At 40.6% G+C, this 20,648-nt stretch overlaps 1 protein-coding gene across 1 annotated transcript in view; it reads right to left on the bottom strand.

The window, feature by feature from the left end:
• Positions 1 to 4,959: 4,959 nt before the first annotated feature.
• The window catches only part of ubl3a (ubiquitin-like 3a), a 77,346-nt gene continuing 61,657 nt past the window's right edge, over positions 4,960 to 20,648 (bottom strand). Inside the window, exons 2-5 of the mRNA XM_067985991.1 lie at positions 17,533 to 17,641; positions 14,130 to 14,216; positions 7,780 to 7,857; positions 4,960 to 6,716 (exon numbers count right to left, since the gene is read on the bottom strand). Of these exons, the coding sequence (XP_067842092.1) occupies positions 6,664 to 6,716; positions 7,780 to 7,857; positions 14,130 to 14,216; positions 17,533 to 17,641 (327 nt within the window). The 3' untranslated portion in view covers positions 4,960 to 6,663. The remainder of the gene's footprint in view (positions 6,717 to 7,779; positions 7,858 to 14,129; positions 14,217 to 17,532; positions 17,642 to 20,648) is intronic.

Raw genomic sequence — 20,648 nt, 5'->3', positions numbered from 1 at the left:
ATATGGGCAGCAGAGTTTTGGATGAGCTTAAGTTTATGGAGGGTGGAAGATGGGAGGCCGGCCAGGAGACCGTTGGAAAAGTCCAGTCTGGAGGTAACAAAGGCATGGATAAGGGTTTCAGCAGCAGATGAGCTGAGGCAGGGGCAAAGACAGGCGATATAACGGAGGTGGAAATGGGCGGTATTGGTGATGGAGTGGATATGTGGTCGGAAGTTCATCTCAGGGTCAAACAGGACGGCAAGGTTGCTAACGGTCTGGTTCAGCCTCAGACAGTGACCAGGGAGAGGGATGGAGTCGGTGGCTAGGGTACAAAGTTTGCAGTGGGGACCAAAGACAATGGCTTTGGTCTTCCCAATATTTAGATGGAGGATATTTTTGTTCATCCAGTACTGGATGTCAGACAAGTAATGTGACATGTAAGAGACAGTGGAGAAGTTGAGGGAGGTGTTTGTGAGGTCGAGCTGGGTGTCATCAGCATACATGTGGAATCTGACGTCGTGTTTTCGGTTGATGTCACTGAGGGGCAGCACGTAGGTACGAAAAAGGAGGGGGCCAAGGATAGCACTTCGGGGGCTCCAGAGGTAACAGTGCAGAAGCGGGAAGACAAGACATTGCAGGTGATTCTCTGGCTACGACTGGATTGATAAGAATGGAACCAGGTGAGCGTAGTCCCACCCAGAGGAGGTGGAAGTGGGCGGTATTGGTGATGGAGGAGAGGTGTTGGAGGAGCATGGTGTGGTGAACAGTGTCAAAGACTGCAGACAGGTCAAGATTTAAGGTGAGGGGCATAGATTTAAGGTGAGGGGCATAGATTTAAGGTGAGAGGGGAGAGATACAAAAGGGTCCAGAGGGGCAATTTTTTCACTCAAAGGGTGGTGAGTGTCTGGAACGAGCTGCCAGAGGCAGTAGTAGAGGCGGGTACAATTTTGTCTTTTAAAAAGCATTTGGACAGTTACATGGGTAAGATGGGTATAGAGGGATATGGGCCAAGTGCAGGAAATTGGGACTAGCTTAGTGGTATAAACTGGGCGACATGGACATGTTGGGCCGAAGGGCCTGTTTCCATGTTGTAACTTCTATGATAAAGATGAGAGGGGATAGTTTACTATCGTCATGTCATCTGATATTGTTAACTCTCCTCGGGTACTGACCCCCTTCCCTTCAAATCTGCAGTCATCACACCTCTCCTCAAAACACCCACCCTTGACCCTTCTGTTCTTGCAAACTACTGTCCCATCTCCAACCTCCCTTTCCTCTCCGAAGTCGTTGAACGTGTTGCCACTTCCCAAATCTGTGCCCATGTGTCCTGCAATTCCATGTCACACAGGAAATCATGTGACTTTGATCAGGACCGTTTCAGTACTGTGGCAGGGGCAGAAACCTGATAGAGGGATTCAAACATGGAGTTGGTGGGCTAGGGGAAGGGAGGGAAGCGGCAGAGGCAGCTGAACGGATGGTCTCAATCTTAGTGATAAAGAAGTCCATGAGCTCCTTGCACTTTTAGGCCCTAAGCTCTGGAATTCCCTCTCTAAACCTCTCCCCCTCTCTATCCTTTTTTTCCTATCCTAATATCTCCTTATGTGGCTTGTGGTCAAATTTTGTTTGATAATGCTTCTGTAAAGCATCTTGGAACGTTTTACAATGGTAAAGGCTCTATATAAATGCAAGTTGTAGTTATGAAAAATGCAGTGGCCGGTGGGCATGGGAATTGTTAGACAAAAAATGACCAAGGTCCATCTAGTTCGCCTTCTACCATCCTGGTAGTCGCATGATACAACGATAATGGAGTTGTTGACTAATCTCTATCAATTAGTCTACAACAGACTCAGACATGAGGCGAGGAAACCCTCACGATAGAAAGCTTTGACAGCAAGCATAGACAAAATGGACACACAAATCTAAACACTGACTGTCCTCAGATAATATGAACAGGCTGTGGAGCTGAGTGTGGGGGTAGCGGGAAAGTTTGTAACATTTTGGTACCAACGTGCATTCTATTTCAAATAACTTACACAATATTTAAGGCTTGACAGCCCCACTAGAAAACCTTCTTTCAATGTGTGTTGGCTGCAATTTAAAAAAAAATTAAGAACACTTGATAAAAACAAAATCATTTGAAATTCAACTCATTCCTGTTAAACACTATAGTATGTGAAATACAGAACCAGTCTTTCAAACCTACAGGGATGTTTTTACAAGAAGTTTGCAAAGTGTACGAAGTCCACAAAATCTATCTTTGTAATCATTTACATTTCACCCAGAGAACAGGAAGAATTCAGGTTGACTGAGAATTTGTGGTCTAGTAGATCAAAAGGAAAAATGAATACATTAATAGAAAGTAAAAGTTTGCAAAGCATACGTGACAATTTTTGTTGAACTTCTAATTGGCTTTATTTATATATCTAAAGCTCAGAATTACACAAAGTTTAACTGTGTGAATAATAAAGTTTAAAACCCTGGTATGGCAGTCTCTCATACTGCACAACATAGCACTGTGCTACAAACACAAGAAAGGATCTATTCAGCCCATCCATCTGACCCTGTTATTTTGGTCCATGTCTAGGATCCAGTATGATTATTTCCCTCCAGTCTTGGCAGAAAGGTGATATTCCTGCAATTGCTGCTGAAATAGTCTCTGTTTATTTTTGAATGCTTTAAATGACTGCATACGTTCCATCTTGTTAGCAGTTTTAGTTAATTTTCAACTATAGCTGGGTCTTAGTTTATGTATTTCCTGTTTCTCCATAAAAGGATTTAACATCCACTCCAACAGTGTTCTCCATGATTTTAAAACTTCAATCTTACTAAGCAACAGCAACCTGTTTTTATTTAGTGCCTTTAACATAGAAAAATGTCCCAAAGCGCTTCACAGAAGCATAATCAGACACAAATTGACACCAAGTCAAAGGAGATATTAGGAAGGATGGTCAAAGAGGTGGGTTTTAAGGAGGGTCTTTAAAGGAAGAGGGGTTTATGGAGGGAATTCCTGACCATGGGGCCTAGACTGAAGGCATTGGTGAAGGGTGCACAAGAGGCCAGAGTCAGAGGAATGGAGAGATTGGGGGGTGGATTGTAGGAAAAGGAAGTTACAGAGATAGGGAGGGTTAAGGCCACGAAGGGACTTAAACACAAGGATAAGAATTTTAAATTGGAGGCATAGGGGGACTGGGGCCAACGTAGGTCAGCAAGGATAGAAGTGTTTGGCAAGTGAGACTTAGTGCGGTAAATTATACAGTCAGCAGAGTTTTGGATCAGCTGAAGTTTATGGATGATGGAAAGCTGGCCAGGAAAGCATTGGAATATTCCATTTGAGGTAACAAGGGCATGCAATGAGGGTTTCAGCAGCAGATGGGCTGAATCAAGGGTGCAGGCAGGTACTGTTATAGAGGTAGAAGAAGGTAGTCTTTATGATGGAGAGGATGTGGAGGTCAGAAGCTCAGCTTGAGGACAAATAGGATACGGAGGTTGCGAACAATCTGGTTCAACCTGAGACAGTGGCTGGGAAGGGGATGGAATTAGTGTCAAGGATATTGTGGATCGTCTAAGACTGGATAACAGACAGTGGAAGAAAAGGTAGGGCTGGGTGTTATCAGTGTACACATGGAAGCTGACCTGGATGATGTTACCAAGCAGCAGCACATATATGAGGAAGAGACCAGGACCAAGGATAGATCCTTGGGAGCCTCCAGAGATAATGATGTAGGGATGAAAAGAGAAGCCATTACTGGAGATACTCTGGCTACGATTGGATAGGTAAGAGTGGAACTAAGCAAAGGCAGTGAGCTGGGCTACAGAGAGGTGTTGGAGGAGCATGGCGTGGTCGATCGTGTTAACGGCTAGAGGTTGGGGAGGATGAGGAGTCCTAGTGCACCGTGGTCATTATCCGAAGACATAACGTCAGGTTCCATGTGTATGCTGACGACACCCAGCTCCACTTCGTCATCACCACCTCTCTCGACCCCATTCCACTACCTCTACTGTCAGACTGTTTATCCGACATCCAATCCTGTTTGAGCCGAAATTTCTTCCAATTAAATATTGGGAAGACCAAAGCCAGTGCCTTCGGCCCCCGCCACAAACTCCGTTCCCTTACCACTAATTCCATCCCCCTCTCTGGCCATTCTCTCAGGATGAACCAGACTGTTTACAACCTTGGCGTCCTATTTGAAAAGCTGTGCTTCTGACCCCATATCCTTTCCATCACAAAATCGGCCTACATCCACCTCTAATATCGCCCGTCTCCGTCCCTGCTTCATCCCTCTGTTGCTGAAACCCTCATCCATGCTTTTGTTGCCTCTAGACTCGACTCTTCCCACGCTCTCCTGGCCGACTTCCCATCTTCCACCCTCCATGAACCTGAACTCATCCAAAACTCTGCTGCTCTTTTCCTAACTCGCACCAAGTCCCGTTCACCCATCACCCCTGTGCTCACTGACCTACATTGGCTCCTGGTCAACCAATGCCTCTATTTTAAAATTCTCATCCGCGTGTTCAACTCCCTTCATGGCCTCGCTCCTCCCCATTTCTCTAACCTCCTCCAGCCCTACAACCCTCAAGGAAGAATGTGAAATAAATCTGAATAACCTATATGCTTTGGCAATGCACTGATGCAACTGATTCCTCAAGGATTGCTGATGTAGGAAGTGAAAATGACACACTGGTGGAATGGGGTCATTCAGAAGTTGAGGGCATATTACAGTAGCAGAGCAGGGGTGGAGTGTGGGCCTTTACTGTCTATCTGTCTGTAGTTGATATGACTTGGCGCAAAAATATTTTATTGCTCAATGGCGACACCTTGTTGAGCATAAGAATTCTCAAAAAGACAAAATAAAATGTAAACTAGCCAACAAGCTGGCAAGAAAACAGGTTAGACTCCTCTTTGGATAAACGGCATTAAAAATATTCAAAGTACATCTGGTAGTGTAACCACAGAAATAATACCCAGTAGGATCCACTGCATGAACTGCAATATTCTTTTATTTAGTTTACAGAAGTAATCTATCAGTACAGGTTGCAGAAAGAAAAATGTTCAGTGATATTTACAATCATTGCAAAACTCAGCTCTATACAAATTTGATCCTGATCAATATGAACAATATTTTGTAAGAACTATAGCATGTAAAGCATTTTAAAAGCAATAAACACAGGTAAAAGAAAAAACAATTAAGATTATATCATGTCTACCATTTGAAAAACTATGACACATACCATTGAGTTCAATCTGGGCAGATGCTTTTATTAGATACAGAACACAATGTCAACCTGTGACTTTTTAAAGTTGCTAATGTTACTTACATGGAATATTCTATTATACTACAAGCAAATCTATACTTGTTAATAAGTTCTATACTCAGGTACTGTATAAGATTCTTATTAAATATATTCTACACATATCTGTAATTCAGTTGGGAAGAAACACCCCCCACTGAAAAATATAAAAACTTTATTTTTTTTTACAGGTTCAGATGAAAGTAGCTCATGCTTCAGTGCTGTGCAAAATTCTCTAGGTTTTAATTAGCATATCATTTGTAATTTATACAAAAGGAAAGGGAAGGCCAACTTACACAACAAATTAGGTCTTTCTGATAATTCAGTTTCCCCATCTTTTGTACAATTGCAAGCACTAAATACAGAAATGCAAATTATTACAAGTACTAAAACAGTTAATCATGGTACAGAAAAAGAACAAAATAATGTGCTATGCTTAATGAGTGACTTCCTCTCATTAGATTTTAAATTTGTAATAGGTTAGAAATAAGCCCGACCGTCAATAGTAAGGTTATGCGATAAGAACATTATTAATACAGGCGAGATGATTAATGGGGCTTTCTACCACAAATACAGTAAATGGTACACAGCAGTAAGAAAGCGAGAAGCTTCAGCAAAGCTTCCCCCTCTCACATTAAGGCTACAAAATGCACTCAATGCACTGGTGTATGCTGCAAGATTTACTTGATGCAACAAAATAAGCTGATGTAGGTAATGCCACATTATCACAGTGCATAAAGAGAGAATCTTTGAAATTAAACACCTACAAACCATCAAAATATAGGCACATCCACATTTTTATCTTATTCTTAACAGTAGACATACTCGTACTTTAATGACAATGGAACTTGCAAGAGATTGTTGAGGGTTTGAGGAACAAAAATCATCTCACAATTATCTGCCAAGTCTTCAATGTAATTTAATCTTTTAGTAAATCTGGTTTCATCATCTGGTTAAAAAGACAACATTGACACTGCCATCAGCAGTGCAAATTTCCTCCAGGAAGTGTTTGGGTTTAAAAAAAATTCTAATTTTTAAAAAAGCATTGATATACACTTTTCAACTCTATAAAGCCCGGTGATAACAGAATGGGTTCCGTGCTGTAAAAATACTTCACTTTAATTTTGCCTATCTGTATATGGAAATAAATACAGAAACTGTAGAAGGCATACATACCATAGAAAATAATGGAAAAAAACAAAAGTGAACACTACAACAGAGAACAGCTTTAAAACAAATCAAATAGTAATGCTCCAGTTTTTAATATTGTTTTCATGGACAATCAGATTTGTTTTTAAAAAGGGTCCTTGAAGCAACGTTACTTCTCTTCTATACCAGCAGCATGAAAGACAAGGACTATATTACATCACGGTTAGCAGAAAGAAGTGGAAGTATTTACAGAATCACACAACAATTGCTCTCTCCAGTCTTTTCACGGTTCCTTTGACCTACAGACATTAAACAAAAGCTTTGGTGAGAAGCAAAATCAAGAAAATGCCTCCTTCTCCACCCACCAACCCCTCCCCCCCAACTTCCTTTTTCGCCTGAAATGCTTTTACTTCTACACAGTCCCCGCTGGGTGAAGAACAGATAAACAATCCTTGGACTTTTTTTTTTGAGAACAGGCTAGAGAACAGCTTTGAGTGGCTGACTCATAAATTTCCCTTTCTTCAACTGCCCACCACTCCTCACCATCTTGAAGTGCCTGGCTTCCACTTCCTACCATACCACAGTTGAGATAAAACTATCTGGAAAATCATGGGTTGAATCCATACCTTTTTGCTCTGCAACGCAGATAGCAGAACTTCAACATGTAGACAGCACGTGCATGTCACGTTCAGGTAATAAACACCACTATTTCCCCCCACCCCACCACCAGACACACACCATTACTAGAAGGAATCCACTGACTGTGGATTTTATGTGATCAGCTACAATGTTAAAGACAATGTAATTAAATTCTGAATTGGGAAGGAAGGAAAGGGTGGTGCATGCCACATCCCTAGTCAATAACCTGATTCTCTGGAATTCTGCCCCCAATGTTTACTGTGGAGCCGCTCCAGGGTATACAGGGATGCTCCCTGTCAGCGACATTACAGTTACTATGAAATATCAACTATGACAAGTCTTATTTTATATATAGAATTTTGAGTTGGGGGGGGGGGGATTGTAGTAGGCACTAACAGCAAAAAAAAACTATACTTTTCTCAAGTGTCAGTAGGGAAATGGCAGCCAGTTTGCACACAATAAGGTAGCAAAGTCACAAAAAGAGCAATGAGTTAAATGACCAGATAATCTGTTTTTGTGATGTTGCTTGAGGGATAAATGTTAGCCAGGATAACTCCTGCTCCTCTTCAAAAAGTGCCATGGATCTTTTACGTCTACCTGAGAGTGCTTTTATAAATATATATAAAAATAAAAAACATTTTAATTTACTGAAATATATTTAAAAATATGAATGTTCCCTTAAAAAAAAACTGAAAAGGAAGGCGCAGCTTAATAGCTACTTACCCTGGGAGTTTGGCTCTGGCAACGTCTCTCTTGCAACCAAATGCATCACAGTAGTTTTACCAAGAGGAAGCTTTAATGCTGCAAGGAAAACATCACATATCAGACTCAAACAGCCTCAAATCACTCAGCTACCTCATCTCCTTCAAACTTACAACTGGTTTAAAAAAAAGATTGACAAAAGAGAATCAAAGTTTTCAAACAATACAAATGCAAGAATTTCCAGGATTTTTAAAAATTACTTATCGAGATTGCCATCTTCCACCTCCATAACATTGTTCGACTCGCCCCATCCCCCGCACCGAGACTCTAATTCATGCTTTGATAATGAAGCAGTCCATGCCAGCCTACAATAGGATCTGAATAATATCCAGACTTCGGCTGACAAGTGGCAGGTAACATTTGTGCCACGTTAATGACCATCTCAAACAAGAGCCACCTCCCCTTGACCTTCAATGGTACCACCATCACGGAGTTCCCCACCATCAACATTCTGGGTGTTATCATTGACCAGAAGCTGAACTGTACCAGCGGTATCTGCAACAAGTGGCTCACCTCCCGACTCCTCATAACTTCTTCACCATCTGCAAGGCTCAAGTCAGGAAATGATGGAATATTCACCACTTACCTGGATGGGTGCAGCTACAACAGCATTCAAGAAACAATTTTTCCAAACTTTTCTTCATAACTCAAGTCCTCTGACACCAGGGCATGTGGGTTATCTTTTTGCCTTTTCAGAACTGGTTGTTTCTCTTTTGCTTCATCATCCAGAACTGAACATACTAAAAGTTTGGCCTGACAAAGGACTATACAACTTCAGCATGACTGCTTCACATTTACACTTCACTGATTTGGCATGCTATTAGTATCTTTTCTAGTGAATTCTTCCAGTAAGTAATTATTTACGTTAACTACTTTTAATTCATCTTCTGTTTCAACCCCGCTTGCATCCTAAGGGACTTCAATTTCAATTCTTTTTGAGGACCCTCTTGCCAGTATATTACCAGAATAACATCCTACTAAAAGTATGGTAAAAAGATGAGCAAAGCATAAATATGATTTTTTTTTTCCTAAACGGAAGCTTCAAAATCCGATTGTTGCATTCCTAAAGGCACATTTGAGATCAGGCACTTCATGTGGGAAAGTACAGATGTTAAGCCATGCCTGCCAATCCATCATACATTAGGTTGGCAGCACCAACACACTGTGGCACCCTGGTAAAATTTAAAGGAGTGAGAGTAAGTGAGAGCGTGTGAGCGAGACAGAGAGGGAGGAAAATTAAAAAGAATTAAAGAAATTCCATTGGCTCGTACAGTGTGGGTCAATTCTTTTGCATTCTCTTCCCCCTTACATCTTGCCCACTTATTGGCAGTGAGAGTGTCTTCTACAAGTTTGCAGTTGATGCTGTCCTTTGATTGACACTGGAAAGTGCCCCCTAACATGAATGAAATTCTATGCAAGTTATGCGCAGAGGAAAGCTGAAATCCCAATGAAGACATTAGTCATTTTTAAAGCGTGGCAATGGTTCTGCAATAAAATGCACTGTAGGGAACATACAAAGCACAAGATTGAATCACTTACAAAAGTTGGGGGGAGGGGCAAGACTGGGAATAGATTTCCTGAATAATGCCATGAGACAAATACAGGACTAACTGCACAGAAAGGACAAAATCAATAACTCCATGTAACAGTAAATACATTTTCAGAAAGCAATTTCCAGAAAACAAAGCCAAAAAAAATTAGGCATTTTAAAACAAGGACAGCATACTTCTCAAAATCCCATCAGAAACCTTCCTCCACAGCACAAACCACTCATGGAAACAGATACAAATATATATTTACCATGTATGGATTGAGCCTGTACCAATACAAGCTCATTAGTCACTAAAATCAATACTGTGTCATAGTAACTCAGCCACATACGGTTTGTTGTACCTTTACTGGCAGGACTGCTTTTGATCTATCTCCAAATGCAGTCATACATTCCTGTCTGGACAAAACCATGCAAGTGAGCCACCAATGGGAGCCATTTGATAATTGTGTTTTTTTAAAAACCTACACAGAATTTTTATACAGCACAGTTAAAGTGTAGTTTACAAGGCAGGTGAAGTCTGAAAAAATAAACATTTCTGACAAGCAAGTTTGCAACTGCTTTGAATTTAGGACTGGTATAGCTTCCTGTTAAATCCAAGTATGGTTAAAAGCAAAATTATTTCGTTAATCATAACCCGCTGATCAACAAGGTTCCACTGTTCTTTAGACTCTATATTAATATTTTGTACATTTTGCCCCTAATCTTTCTTCGCACCCTCAGGTACATACTGTTCAACCCTAGCATTTATTGATCTTTAGTAATTGAGTTGTAGAACCTCATATCCTAGGAAGACCAAGCACAGATTGAGTGATCACTTTGCTGAACATCTGTTCCGCACGCAAGCGCGACCCTGAGCTACTGGTCACTTTGCATTAGGTCTCCCTGACGTAGAGGAGACCACATCATGAGTAGTAAATACAGTATATTAGGAGTACAATAAGATTCATTAGGAGTGAATACAGTATATAAGTACAAGTAAATCGTTGTCTCGATCGGAAGACGATTTTGGGACCCTGGACAGTGGTATGGGATGAGGTGAAATGTCAGGTGGTGTGTCTCCTGCACTTGCGGAAAGCAAGCATGTGTTAGGGGTGATGGAGGAGTGGACCATGGTGTCACAAAGGGAATAGAAAGAAAAAACAAACTTGCATTTATATAGCACCTTTCATGATCTCAGGAAGTCCCAAAGCGCTTTACAATCAATGAAGTACTTTTGAAGTGTAGTCAATGTTGTAATGTAGGAAAAGCGACAGCCAATTTGCACACAAGTTCCCACAGACAGCAATGAGGTAATGACATGATAACCTGTTGGTAGAGGGATAAATATTGGCCAGGATATTGGGAAGAACTCCCGTGCTCTTCTTCGAAATAGTGCCATGAGATCTTTTATGTCCACCTGAGAGAGGCCTTGGTTTAACATCTCATCCAAAAGACCTCCGACGATGCAGAACTCCCTCAGTACTGCACTCAAGTGTCAGCCTAGATTATCTACTCATGTCACTGGAGTGGGATTTGAACCCACTACCTTCAGGCGAGAGCGCTACCATTGAGCCACAGCTGAAGCATTCAGAATGGCACCTTCAGAATGCTGAAAGGGGAGGGGAAGATGTGTTTGGTGATGAGATGGTGTTGGAGGTGACGAAAATGGCAAAGGATGATCCATCTGATGCGGAGGCTGGTGGGGTGGAAGGTGAGGACAAGGGAGACCCTATCATCGTTCTGGGATGGAGAAGAGGGGAGGGTGGAGATGTGGAAAATGGGACGCACACGGTCAAGATTTCTGGCTACAAGGTGGAGGGGAATCCTTGGCTGAGGATATTTTGGAAGCTCTGGTGTGGAACGTGGCATTGTCAAAGAAGATGTTATACAGATGGAGAAACTGGGAGAAGGGAATGGAGTCCTTGCAGGAAGCTGGGTGGAAGGAAGTTAACAACTTTGGATCTTAACCACAGCTCCCTTTTCCCCTCGAACAGCAGCTGCTGGTAATGGGAGAGGTTGTAGGCTGGTGTTTGGGATGGGGATAACCCAGTGGTACGGTGGGGTGGTCTGAACCTGCTTTTTTCTTCAACCACACTCTCGGGCCACTGGAGCTTTTTCCTGATTTTCCGTGCTTCCCTCTGCCTGTTCTATTTTCTGCTCAAACCATTCACACATCCTCTGGGTCTCGGATATAGCTTTTATTTCTCTAATTCACTCATTATTGCCTCCTTTTGTTTTACACCATTATCACTTCTGTTATTTAATTATCTCCTATCCTCCATCGAATCACAGAACATTCTTTTTGTTTTCCTCAGCCCCTCTTCCCTGGTTCCGTTCCTCCTTACATGCTGTTCATCTGTAACATCTTCCGTTTCTGACGAAGGGTCACAAGACCTGAAATATTAACCCTACCTTCCTCTCTACACAGATGCTGCCTGACCTGTTGAGTGCTTCCAGCATTTTCTGTTGCTATCTCATATTCTGGCTGGCATTCTATTAGTGTATTTTCTAATAAATACCTCCAGCAAGCAATCATTTAATACCTCAACTATTTTTAGTTCATCCTTAGCTTCAACTCTTCAGAGATCTTATTTGATAACCCTCTTGCTCTTACAACACTGAAAGAATTTCCTACCAGTACACTATAAATAAGATTTCATTTCTAATTGGTGCTTCCCACATTTTCTTTTCTCTCTCATACTCCTATGCTTCCTGCGGGTCAGTTTTTAATCCAGAGCCCTTCACTCCATGAGTTTACATTCTGCCTGTGTAATGCAGCCTGAGCGATGGAACAGCTGGGACTTGGCTCCATTATCCCCACTCAGTGCTGAGGCCTGCTGAGCTTGGTATCCCTCAAAACCCCAGGTCCGACCTGCCTGCAAAACCTCTTGCATTGGCCTCAGTCTCATACACAACTCCTAGAATCATACAGCACAGGAGGCCATTCGGCCCATCGTGCCTGCTCTTCAAAAGAGCTATCCAACTAGTCCCACTCCCTTGCTCTTCCCCCATACTCATGCAAATTTTTCCTTTTCAACCAAAGCCCTTTTGAAAGTTACCATTGAATCTGCTTCCACTATTCATTCAGACAGTGCATTCCAGATCATCATAACTCGCTGCGTAAAAAAAATTCTCATCTCCCCTCTGGTTCTTTTGCCAATTACCTTATATCTGTGTCCTCTGGTTACTGACCCTCCTGCCAGTGGAAACAGTTTGTCCTGATGTACGCTACCAAATTGCCTCAAATTTTTGAATACCTCTAATAAATCTCCCCTTAACCTTCTCTGTTCTAAAGAGAACAATCCAAGCTTCTCTACTCTCTCCACATAACTGAAGTCCCTCATCCCTGGGACCATTCTAGTAAATCTCCTCTGCATCCTCGCCTAGGCCTTGACACCCTTCCTAAAGAATGTTGCCCAGAATTGGACACAATACTCCAGCTGAGACCTAAGCAGTGGTTTATAAAGGTTTAGCAGAACTTCCTTGCATTTGTACTTTATGCCTCTATTTATAAAGCCAAGGATCCCATCTGCTTTTGTAACAGCCTTCTCAACTTGTCCTGCCACCTTCAAAGATTTGTGAATGTAAACCCCAGGTCTCTGTTCCTGCACCTCCTTTAAAATTGAACTATTTAGCTTATATTGCCTCTCCTCATTCTTCCTTCCAAAATGCATCACTTCACACTTCTCTGCATTAAATATCATCCGCCATGTGTCTGTCCATTTCACCAATCTGTCTATGTGTTCCTGAAGTCTGCTACTATCCTCCTCACTGTTTACTATATTTCCGAGTTTAGTGTCATCTACAAATTTTGAAATTATGCCCTGTATACCCAAGTCCAGGTCATTAATATATCCTTTGCTATCCCTCAATTTTACTTATAGATTATATAGGATGGTGCTCAGGTGGGCTGTGAGGAGTGTGTCAAAGAATTCAAGTATTGGGTAACAAAGGTAACAGAGAGACAAAGAGATAAGCTATACTGTGGATATGGAAATAAATGGTCTTGGTGTTAGACTGGATGTAGGGTTTGAAGCAGAGCTCAGGGATGAACAACACGCAGAGGTTGGGCAGGTTAAGGCTTAGCTTGGGTGAACAGTTAGGGCGGGGTATGGAAGGAAGGCTAGGTTGGAGAGTTTTGGTGAGAACTGAACATGATGGCTATAATCTTACTCAATGTCTAGTAGGAGGAAGTTCTGGCTGATTCACAACTTGATGTCAGACAGGCATTCAAATAGCAAAGCAACAGTTGTTGAGTTGAAAGTAGTGGGCAAAACTAAGCGTCATAACACATATGAAAGCTAATCCCATTGATGAAGGTGAGGTTTCTGTGAGGCTGCATGTGTACAATATATAGGTGGGAGCCAAGATGGTATGCCAGAGAAGAAGCCATTGCAGATGTGCTGGAAAGCCTTAAATGGTAGTGCCATGGAACTGGACTACAGAAGAGAAGCTGTGGAGGAGAAAGGCGGAACTGTGGAGGAGAAAGGCGGAACAAATGATATTAAAGGCTGCAGGGAGGATAAGGAGAAATAATGCATTGTGGTCACAGTCATGAGTATATCTTAAAAAGGAAAAGTTAATGAATAATGAGAGTATGAAATTTAAATAATTATTTAAAATGAACACAATTTTATTGGATTTGTCTTTCAACAAGACTGGGCAACTTGATGCTGATTGGCCAGTATTTATAGTACTGAAGAATTTTCATCAATTCCAAGTGACCTTCGTTAATATTTAACCTTCCCAAATGCTATACAGTTTAGATTACTTTTCTTACCTCCTAGAGTCACGTTTCCATGTAGAAATCTCCCTTGGTAGATGAGCCTAAGAATGCTTGGACTGCTGACCAATTCATCTTCCCAATCTGAAAGACAAAGTGGTATTTTTAAATTCAGGGCAATAACAAAACAAATTGGAACGGCATGAATAACCTTCTTTTAAACCAAAGAGATAGCAAATATGTGGAACAGATTACCGGCATGCATGATGGAACAAGAAGCCTAAATGGGTTTCGAGAAGGAACTAGACAGGTTCTTGTCAACAAATGAAATTTAGAGTTATTAGAAATGCACCACGGGAATACTGTCCATAGGTGGGGGTTAGATGGACCGAAGGTTTTCTCCTGCCTGAAACTGTTATTAGATAACTATACAATTATATCCGTGGAATTACTAGAAGACTAGTTTATTCCATCAATGTGAAAGAATGCAACAGCCATAATGTAACTCATTCTACATTCCAAAACAATTATTGTAGTCAGTAAAAAATAAAAACAGAAAATGCTAGACAGAAGCTCTGTTGGCATCTGAAAGAGAGAGGCAAGTTGATATTCACTATCCCAGGTGATTGGATTTTAAAACCCTACTGAAAATTTTACTGGCTTCTGGGGAAGCTCTATAAATCTCATCTGGCTGAGATAGCAGCAAAGTAGGCTTACTAGTTTTGTACCAAAGAGGCAACACTGCTACAAAAAAAAGCACCTCCCATACCGAAAGGCACTTAAGGAAAATAACTTTGGCATTAATGTCTGAAACTGAACTAGATCATGACTGTCCACCAGCATTTTGATATCAGTTACTATTGTTTTCTTCTTAGGCTATTGAAGTACAATGTGGGCTTATCTGGAAAACATAACAGGTTTACAAATCTTAAAAACTCTGCACCACCATAATAGTATAGTATTCATCAATGTTACACACTTGTGATTGATTATACTGCCCAATGTATCTATTTGTGAAAGAAATCCAGTGTCTGAAGAGGGAAGTCACAGATGATACATTTATAAGTTACTCATGTGACAACTCTCCATTCACAACAGATAATACCATAAAATATATATGGTGTACTGCTGAAGTGCAGGTTTATATTATAGTATCAGTTATGAATACAGAGTTGTCACGAGTAACTTAAAAATGTGATATGTAACGGGGAAAAAAAAAACTCTTTCAGTTCCTTATGGCTTCTGCAGCAAAATAAGATTACCATTCCTTTATTTATTCAGGATATACAGTGAAGATGGAAAATATGTTATCACTATTATTCTCATTTGACAACATCTAATACCATAAGAGTGTATACTGTTATGACTTTATTTTGCTGTTCAGCTCATTTTTAAAAAGACAGCACATTACCTGATCGTGTCAAATTCCAGTTCTCTCCAAACTCAGATATACTGGCAGAATAAACATGTCATGTGCAAGTAAGTGTGAGACATACTTAAATTGTAGGCCTGACAGAAAAGAACAGATTTTGTCAGCTCTGCAAGAAAAAAATATTGGCTCTGGCTAAAGCAGTTAAAATATGATGCGACAGATTTGGAGCCACAGAAAAAGACTTAGTGATAAATAAAACGTAGAGATTTCACAATTTTTCTACTGGCTCCACAGTCAATCCCAATATCAGCTTTCTTACAGCTCCTCAATCGAGACCAGATGTGTTTTCTTATAACTGCTGTGACAGTACTGACATTATTTTCCATTTCAACCATTTCATTAAGAAGGAAATCGCAATCCCTTTAGTTTGAAACCTATAGATATTTGACTTCACTGATGACATGGTTTCTATAACTGTGGGCATCCTGTCTTTACTGAGAGAATTTAGCTAAGACAAATTTATTGCAAATTTACTTGCTGGTCACAGATTCTCTTTACAATTGTGAATCTACATTTTTTCCCTGACCTAGAATATGATGCCACTGTATTGCTGGGCTTTCCTGGAATTAGTGTTAGGTGTTTCTGTGATTAGGGCACATCAGTTCTGAACCACACAGCCAATGTGGAAAATTCAAAAAGTAAATTGTTCGTACCAACAATATAGTGCTTATTTGTTGCAGTTGTTATGGTCTGTAACCTGAAAATATCCTTTGACCCTTTCACTGGCCAGATCCGCAGAATAGTTTGAAATTCTCACTGTTGTGAAATTTCTATAATCTACAACAAACTTTTTACTTAGAGATTAACAAAATGAAAAAAAATAATTGTACCTAACTGATCACATCCCAGATCTGTGAATTTGCTAATAAATTGCCTATAAAAATAGTCTATCGCCATCTCGCACGCAGTCTGTTCAGATCTACCTGCAAGTCTGTGGTTGTAAAGTGGTGAGGACCAGGTTACTGACTTTCATAACATATCATTGATGAGAAAAAGATTCTAGTACATTATCTGAAGTATAGATATAGCGACCTAAAATTACTTTTGCTGAAGATGTCCTGCAGGAGCAATTTTTCCACGTACAATATGGTGTCAGTAATGAAACTCAATAAAACAAAAGGTGTTGAAATGTGTTCAAATATTCCTGTGTGATGTACATAAAATACAAATCAAAAATCATATTGAAGGGCTCCAGTTGGAGATTAGCTCTGACCAACAGGAAAAAAAAGTGAAAGCTCTTGATGCTACCTGCTGAGGATTTGATACATTTTTATAGTTCTACATCTGTGGTCAACATTCTTTTGACACTTCCACATTAATTTGCTTTTCCCTATTTTATTACATTTGAAATGTACTGTAAAACTGAACCTTCAGAAATACCTGGTGGCCTTTTCACGACTCTTAATCTGCCTATTCCATTATTAAAAAACATCTGCATGTTATAAATAACCTATACATTTCCAGCATCACCCATAGAATTAGAGATATATACAGAACCAAAAGGGAGTCTTTTTCATAACACAAATATGTCTGTAGCCTTAAAAATAGATTTGATACCTTAATTTTCAGATTTTAAAATTTGCCCTGAGTTTTAATACAATAAAGAAGATATACACTGGGATTAAATAAATGCATGGTATTTGTCACTAAATGAACATAATTGGAGGGAAACCGGGTTTCCATCCCTCACTTCTACTCCATGCACTGTAGATTTGGGTCTACAATACTGCTGTTAGGATAAGAATGCCAATCCCATGAGTTTACTGTCTGCAGCTTCCATATAAAAGCAGAGCCCAAAATACCTACAGAGAAATACCGGTTTACCTCCCAAATATATAATTGGAGGGGAGATGCATGGATATTGCTCTCCTGAAACTGGATCCAGTTGAAGCGTGAAGATAAAAGTGTTTACAGAAAAGCTTGGGACATTCTATGGGGGATGGAGTAGTACATCTATAAAATGGGACCAGTTTTGATTCAGTGGCTGTAAAACAGGTAAATGTTCTAAGTCAAAAAACGACTACTCACCCATTGGCCAGTTTTCATACACATGTTTGGCAATGTCTGCTGCTGAATCATTGGGTGAAAACAGAAATTCTTTTGTTTTTCCACTCACCAAGATTAGTCGCAAGTTAATCTGTTTAAAAAGGAAAAGGCAAACCTTCAATATAGTACAGAGAAGTAGTTTGAATATACATTTGTCAATTAGTACTCAAAATTAATGCTACTGAATCATTAGATAGCAGGAACAGCAGTTGGTAAGTCACTGGTCCACACTACCAGAGAAAGGAACATACTGATTATGCCAAATTAACAAAAAAATACTAAAACAAAAACATACTTCAGTAGACAAGATGCTTCTAGCACATGACTGCAAAATACCGTCAGCTTGTCTGGCCACTGGAATACAATCAATTAATAGGCCATAATACTTCCACTTCTAAAAGGGGAGGGAAGGAATGTGGGAGGGAGGAAGGAAGGAAGGAAAAATAACTTGCATTTATATAGCACCTTTAACGACCTGAGCACGTCTCAATGCACTTCATAGCTAATTAAGTACTTTTGAAGTATAGTCACTGTTGTAATGTTGGAAAAGCAGCAGCCAATTTGGGCATAGCAAGGCTCCACAAACAGTAATAATATACTGAGCAGATAATCTGTTTTTAGTGATCCTGGTTGAGGGAATAAATATTGGCCAGGCCATCGGGGAGAACTCCTCTGCTCTTCTTTGGATAGTGCGATGGGATTTTTTAACGTCCACCCGAGGGACCGGGCGGGGCCTCGGTTTAACGTCTCATTCAAAAGACAGCACTTTTGACAGTGCAGAATTCTCTCAGTACTGCACTGAAGTGTCAGCCTGGGGCTTGAATACATGACCTTCTGACTTAGGAGGTTAGAGTGCTACCACTGAGCTAAAACTGACACCTCAGCTGAGGGGACGAAAACTAGAAAGCTACAGCTCTAACCTAACTGGGTACAGTAGCATAGTGGTTATGTTACTGGACTAGTAATCCAGAGGCCTGGACTAATAATCCGGAGTGATGAGTTCAAATCCTGCCACAGCAGCAGGGGAATTTAAATTAAATAAAATCTGGAATAAAAAAAACTAGTATCAGTAAAAAAAAACTAGTATCAGCCATGAAACTACCGGATTGTCGTAAAAACCCATCTGGTTCACTAATGTCCTTTAGGGAAATCTGCCGTCTTTATCCAGTCTGGCCTATGTGACTTGACACTCGGTCAAATGCTGCCTTGATGTCAAGGGCAGTCACACTCACCTCACCTCTGGAATTCAGCTCTTTTGTCCATGCTTGGACCAAGGCTGTAATGAGGTCTGGAGCCGAGTGGTCCTGGCGGAACCCAAACTGAGCATTGGTGAGTAAGTGCTGTTTGATAGCACTGTCGACGACACCTTCCATCACTTTGTCGACGACTGAGAGTCAACTGATGAGGCGGTAATTGTCCGGATTGGATTTGTCCTGCTTTTTGTGGACAGAACATACTTGGGCAATTTTCCACATTGTCGGGTAAATGCCAGTGTTGTAGCTGTACTGTACTATAATATTCCATATAGAACAGATCATCCAACATACTATGAGCAACTCTAGTATTTGAATCAGGTTTGTTACTCCTTAGAAGGCTAAGAAATGTATTGCTAGAACCATCCTCAAAAAAATCCTTTTAAATGTTCTCATTACCATTAGGACAAGTACAGGGAAGCCCTGTCTACTTGCGTTTCCAAGACAAAGTGTTTTTTTAAGCAAGCTCATCATAGAAACAGAAGGAGGCCAATCGGCACATTGTGCTTGTGCAGGCTGTCAAAGAGCTAATTACTCATTTCTTGCTGTTTATACCCTTTTAAATCTTTCTTCAAATATTTATCCACATCCCATTTAAAAGCTATTATGGATTCTGGTAGGGCATTCCATGTCCCAACAACCCTCTATGTAAAACATTTCACCTTTCCCATGGTTCTTCTGATTATCTTAAATATATGCCTGGTTACTGATCAATGAAAATAGGTTTTCCTGATTTACTTTATCAAAGCCTCTCAACTTCAAACACCTCTATTTGATCCCCTCTTAATGTTCTTGGTTTGAATGAAAAAAGTCACACTTTCTCTAGTTTCTCCTTATAACTAAAGTCTCTCGTCCATGGCATCATCTTGGTGAATCTCTTCAGCACTCTCTCCATGGCCTTGATATCCTTCCTAAAGTAAGGTACCCAAAATTAGACATGATAATGGACTAACAAATGATTTGTATGGGTTCAGCATTTCTTCTTTACTTTTGAACTCTATATCCATATCTAGGGTCCTATATGCTTTTGATAAACAGCTTTATCAACTTATCCTCCCAATTTTAAAACTCCAAGTCTGTGCCCCTCTTAAAGTTTTATCATTTAGTGCAAATACATTTCCTTATTCTTCCTCCTAAAATGTATCACCTCACACTTCTCCACATTAAGTTTCATCTGACATCAATCTGCTCAGACCACTAACTTGTCCATGTCCTCCTGACATTAATTACAATCATCTTCAGAGTTAACTCACTCCTTTTTTTCTCTGCAAATTTTGATATTGTGCTCCCATATCCAAGTCCAGATTGTTTTATATATATATAAAAAAATGAATCTTACACTGCCCCCTAGGGATTACCATTGTTTACATCGCTCCAGTGCTAAAAAGATCCATTAATCACTACTTAGTTTTCTGTCCTTTAACTAACTTCCATGCTGAGTGGAGTTAACGGGACAGGAAGGAGGTTGGTGAGGTTAGCCCCCAACAGGAGCGTGGGTGGGAAGGTCGGAGAGAAGGGATGATGAGGCAGTTGAGGTTGCTTGTAAGGAAGCAGCAACAAGCACCTCAACGGGCCCTTTGGAGAATGTCAAGGAGGCACAGGGGTAGCTGTGGGCTTGTTCAAGGTTCAAGTGTTGGGTGGCTGTAGCAGAGTAGTGATGGTTTGGGGTGAGGATTAGGGGTGTAAAGAATCTGCAAGGGTTAAAATGAAAAGTGGCATGATTGGGTGACCGAAAGAAGAGACAGAAGACAAGGGCCCAACAGAAAAAAAGCGACATAGAAGTAATGGGCTTGGGTTCGAAGCAGCAGCCAAAACGTGCACATCAATGGATTCAGGGCAAATTCA

The sequence above is a fragment of the Heptranchias perlo genome, chromosome 6 (genome assembly GCF_035084215.1).
Source record: "Heptranchias perlo isolate sHepPer1 chromosome 6, sHepPer1.hap1, whole genome shotgun sequence".
NCBI lineage: Eukaryota > Metazoa > Chordata > Chondrichthyes > Hexanchiformes > Hexanchidae > Heptranchias > Heptranchias perlo.
Note: the sequence above shows the minus strand (reverse complement) of the source record. Positions and strands in the feature narration are given on the sequence as shown.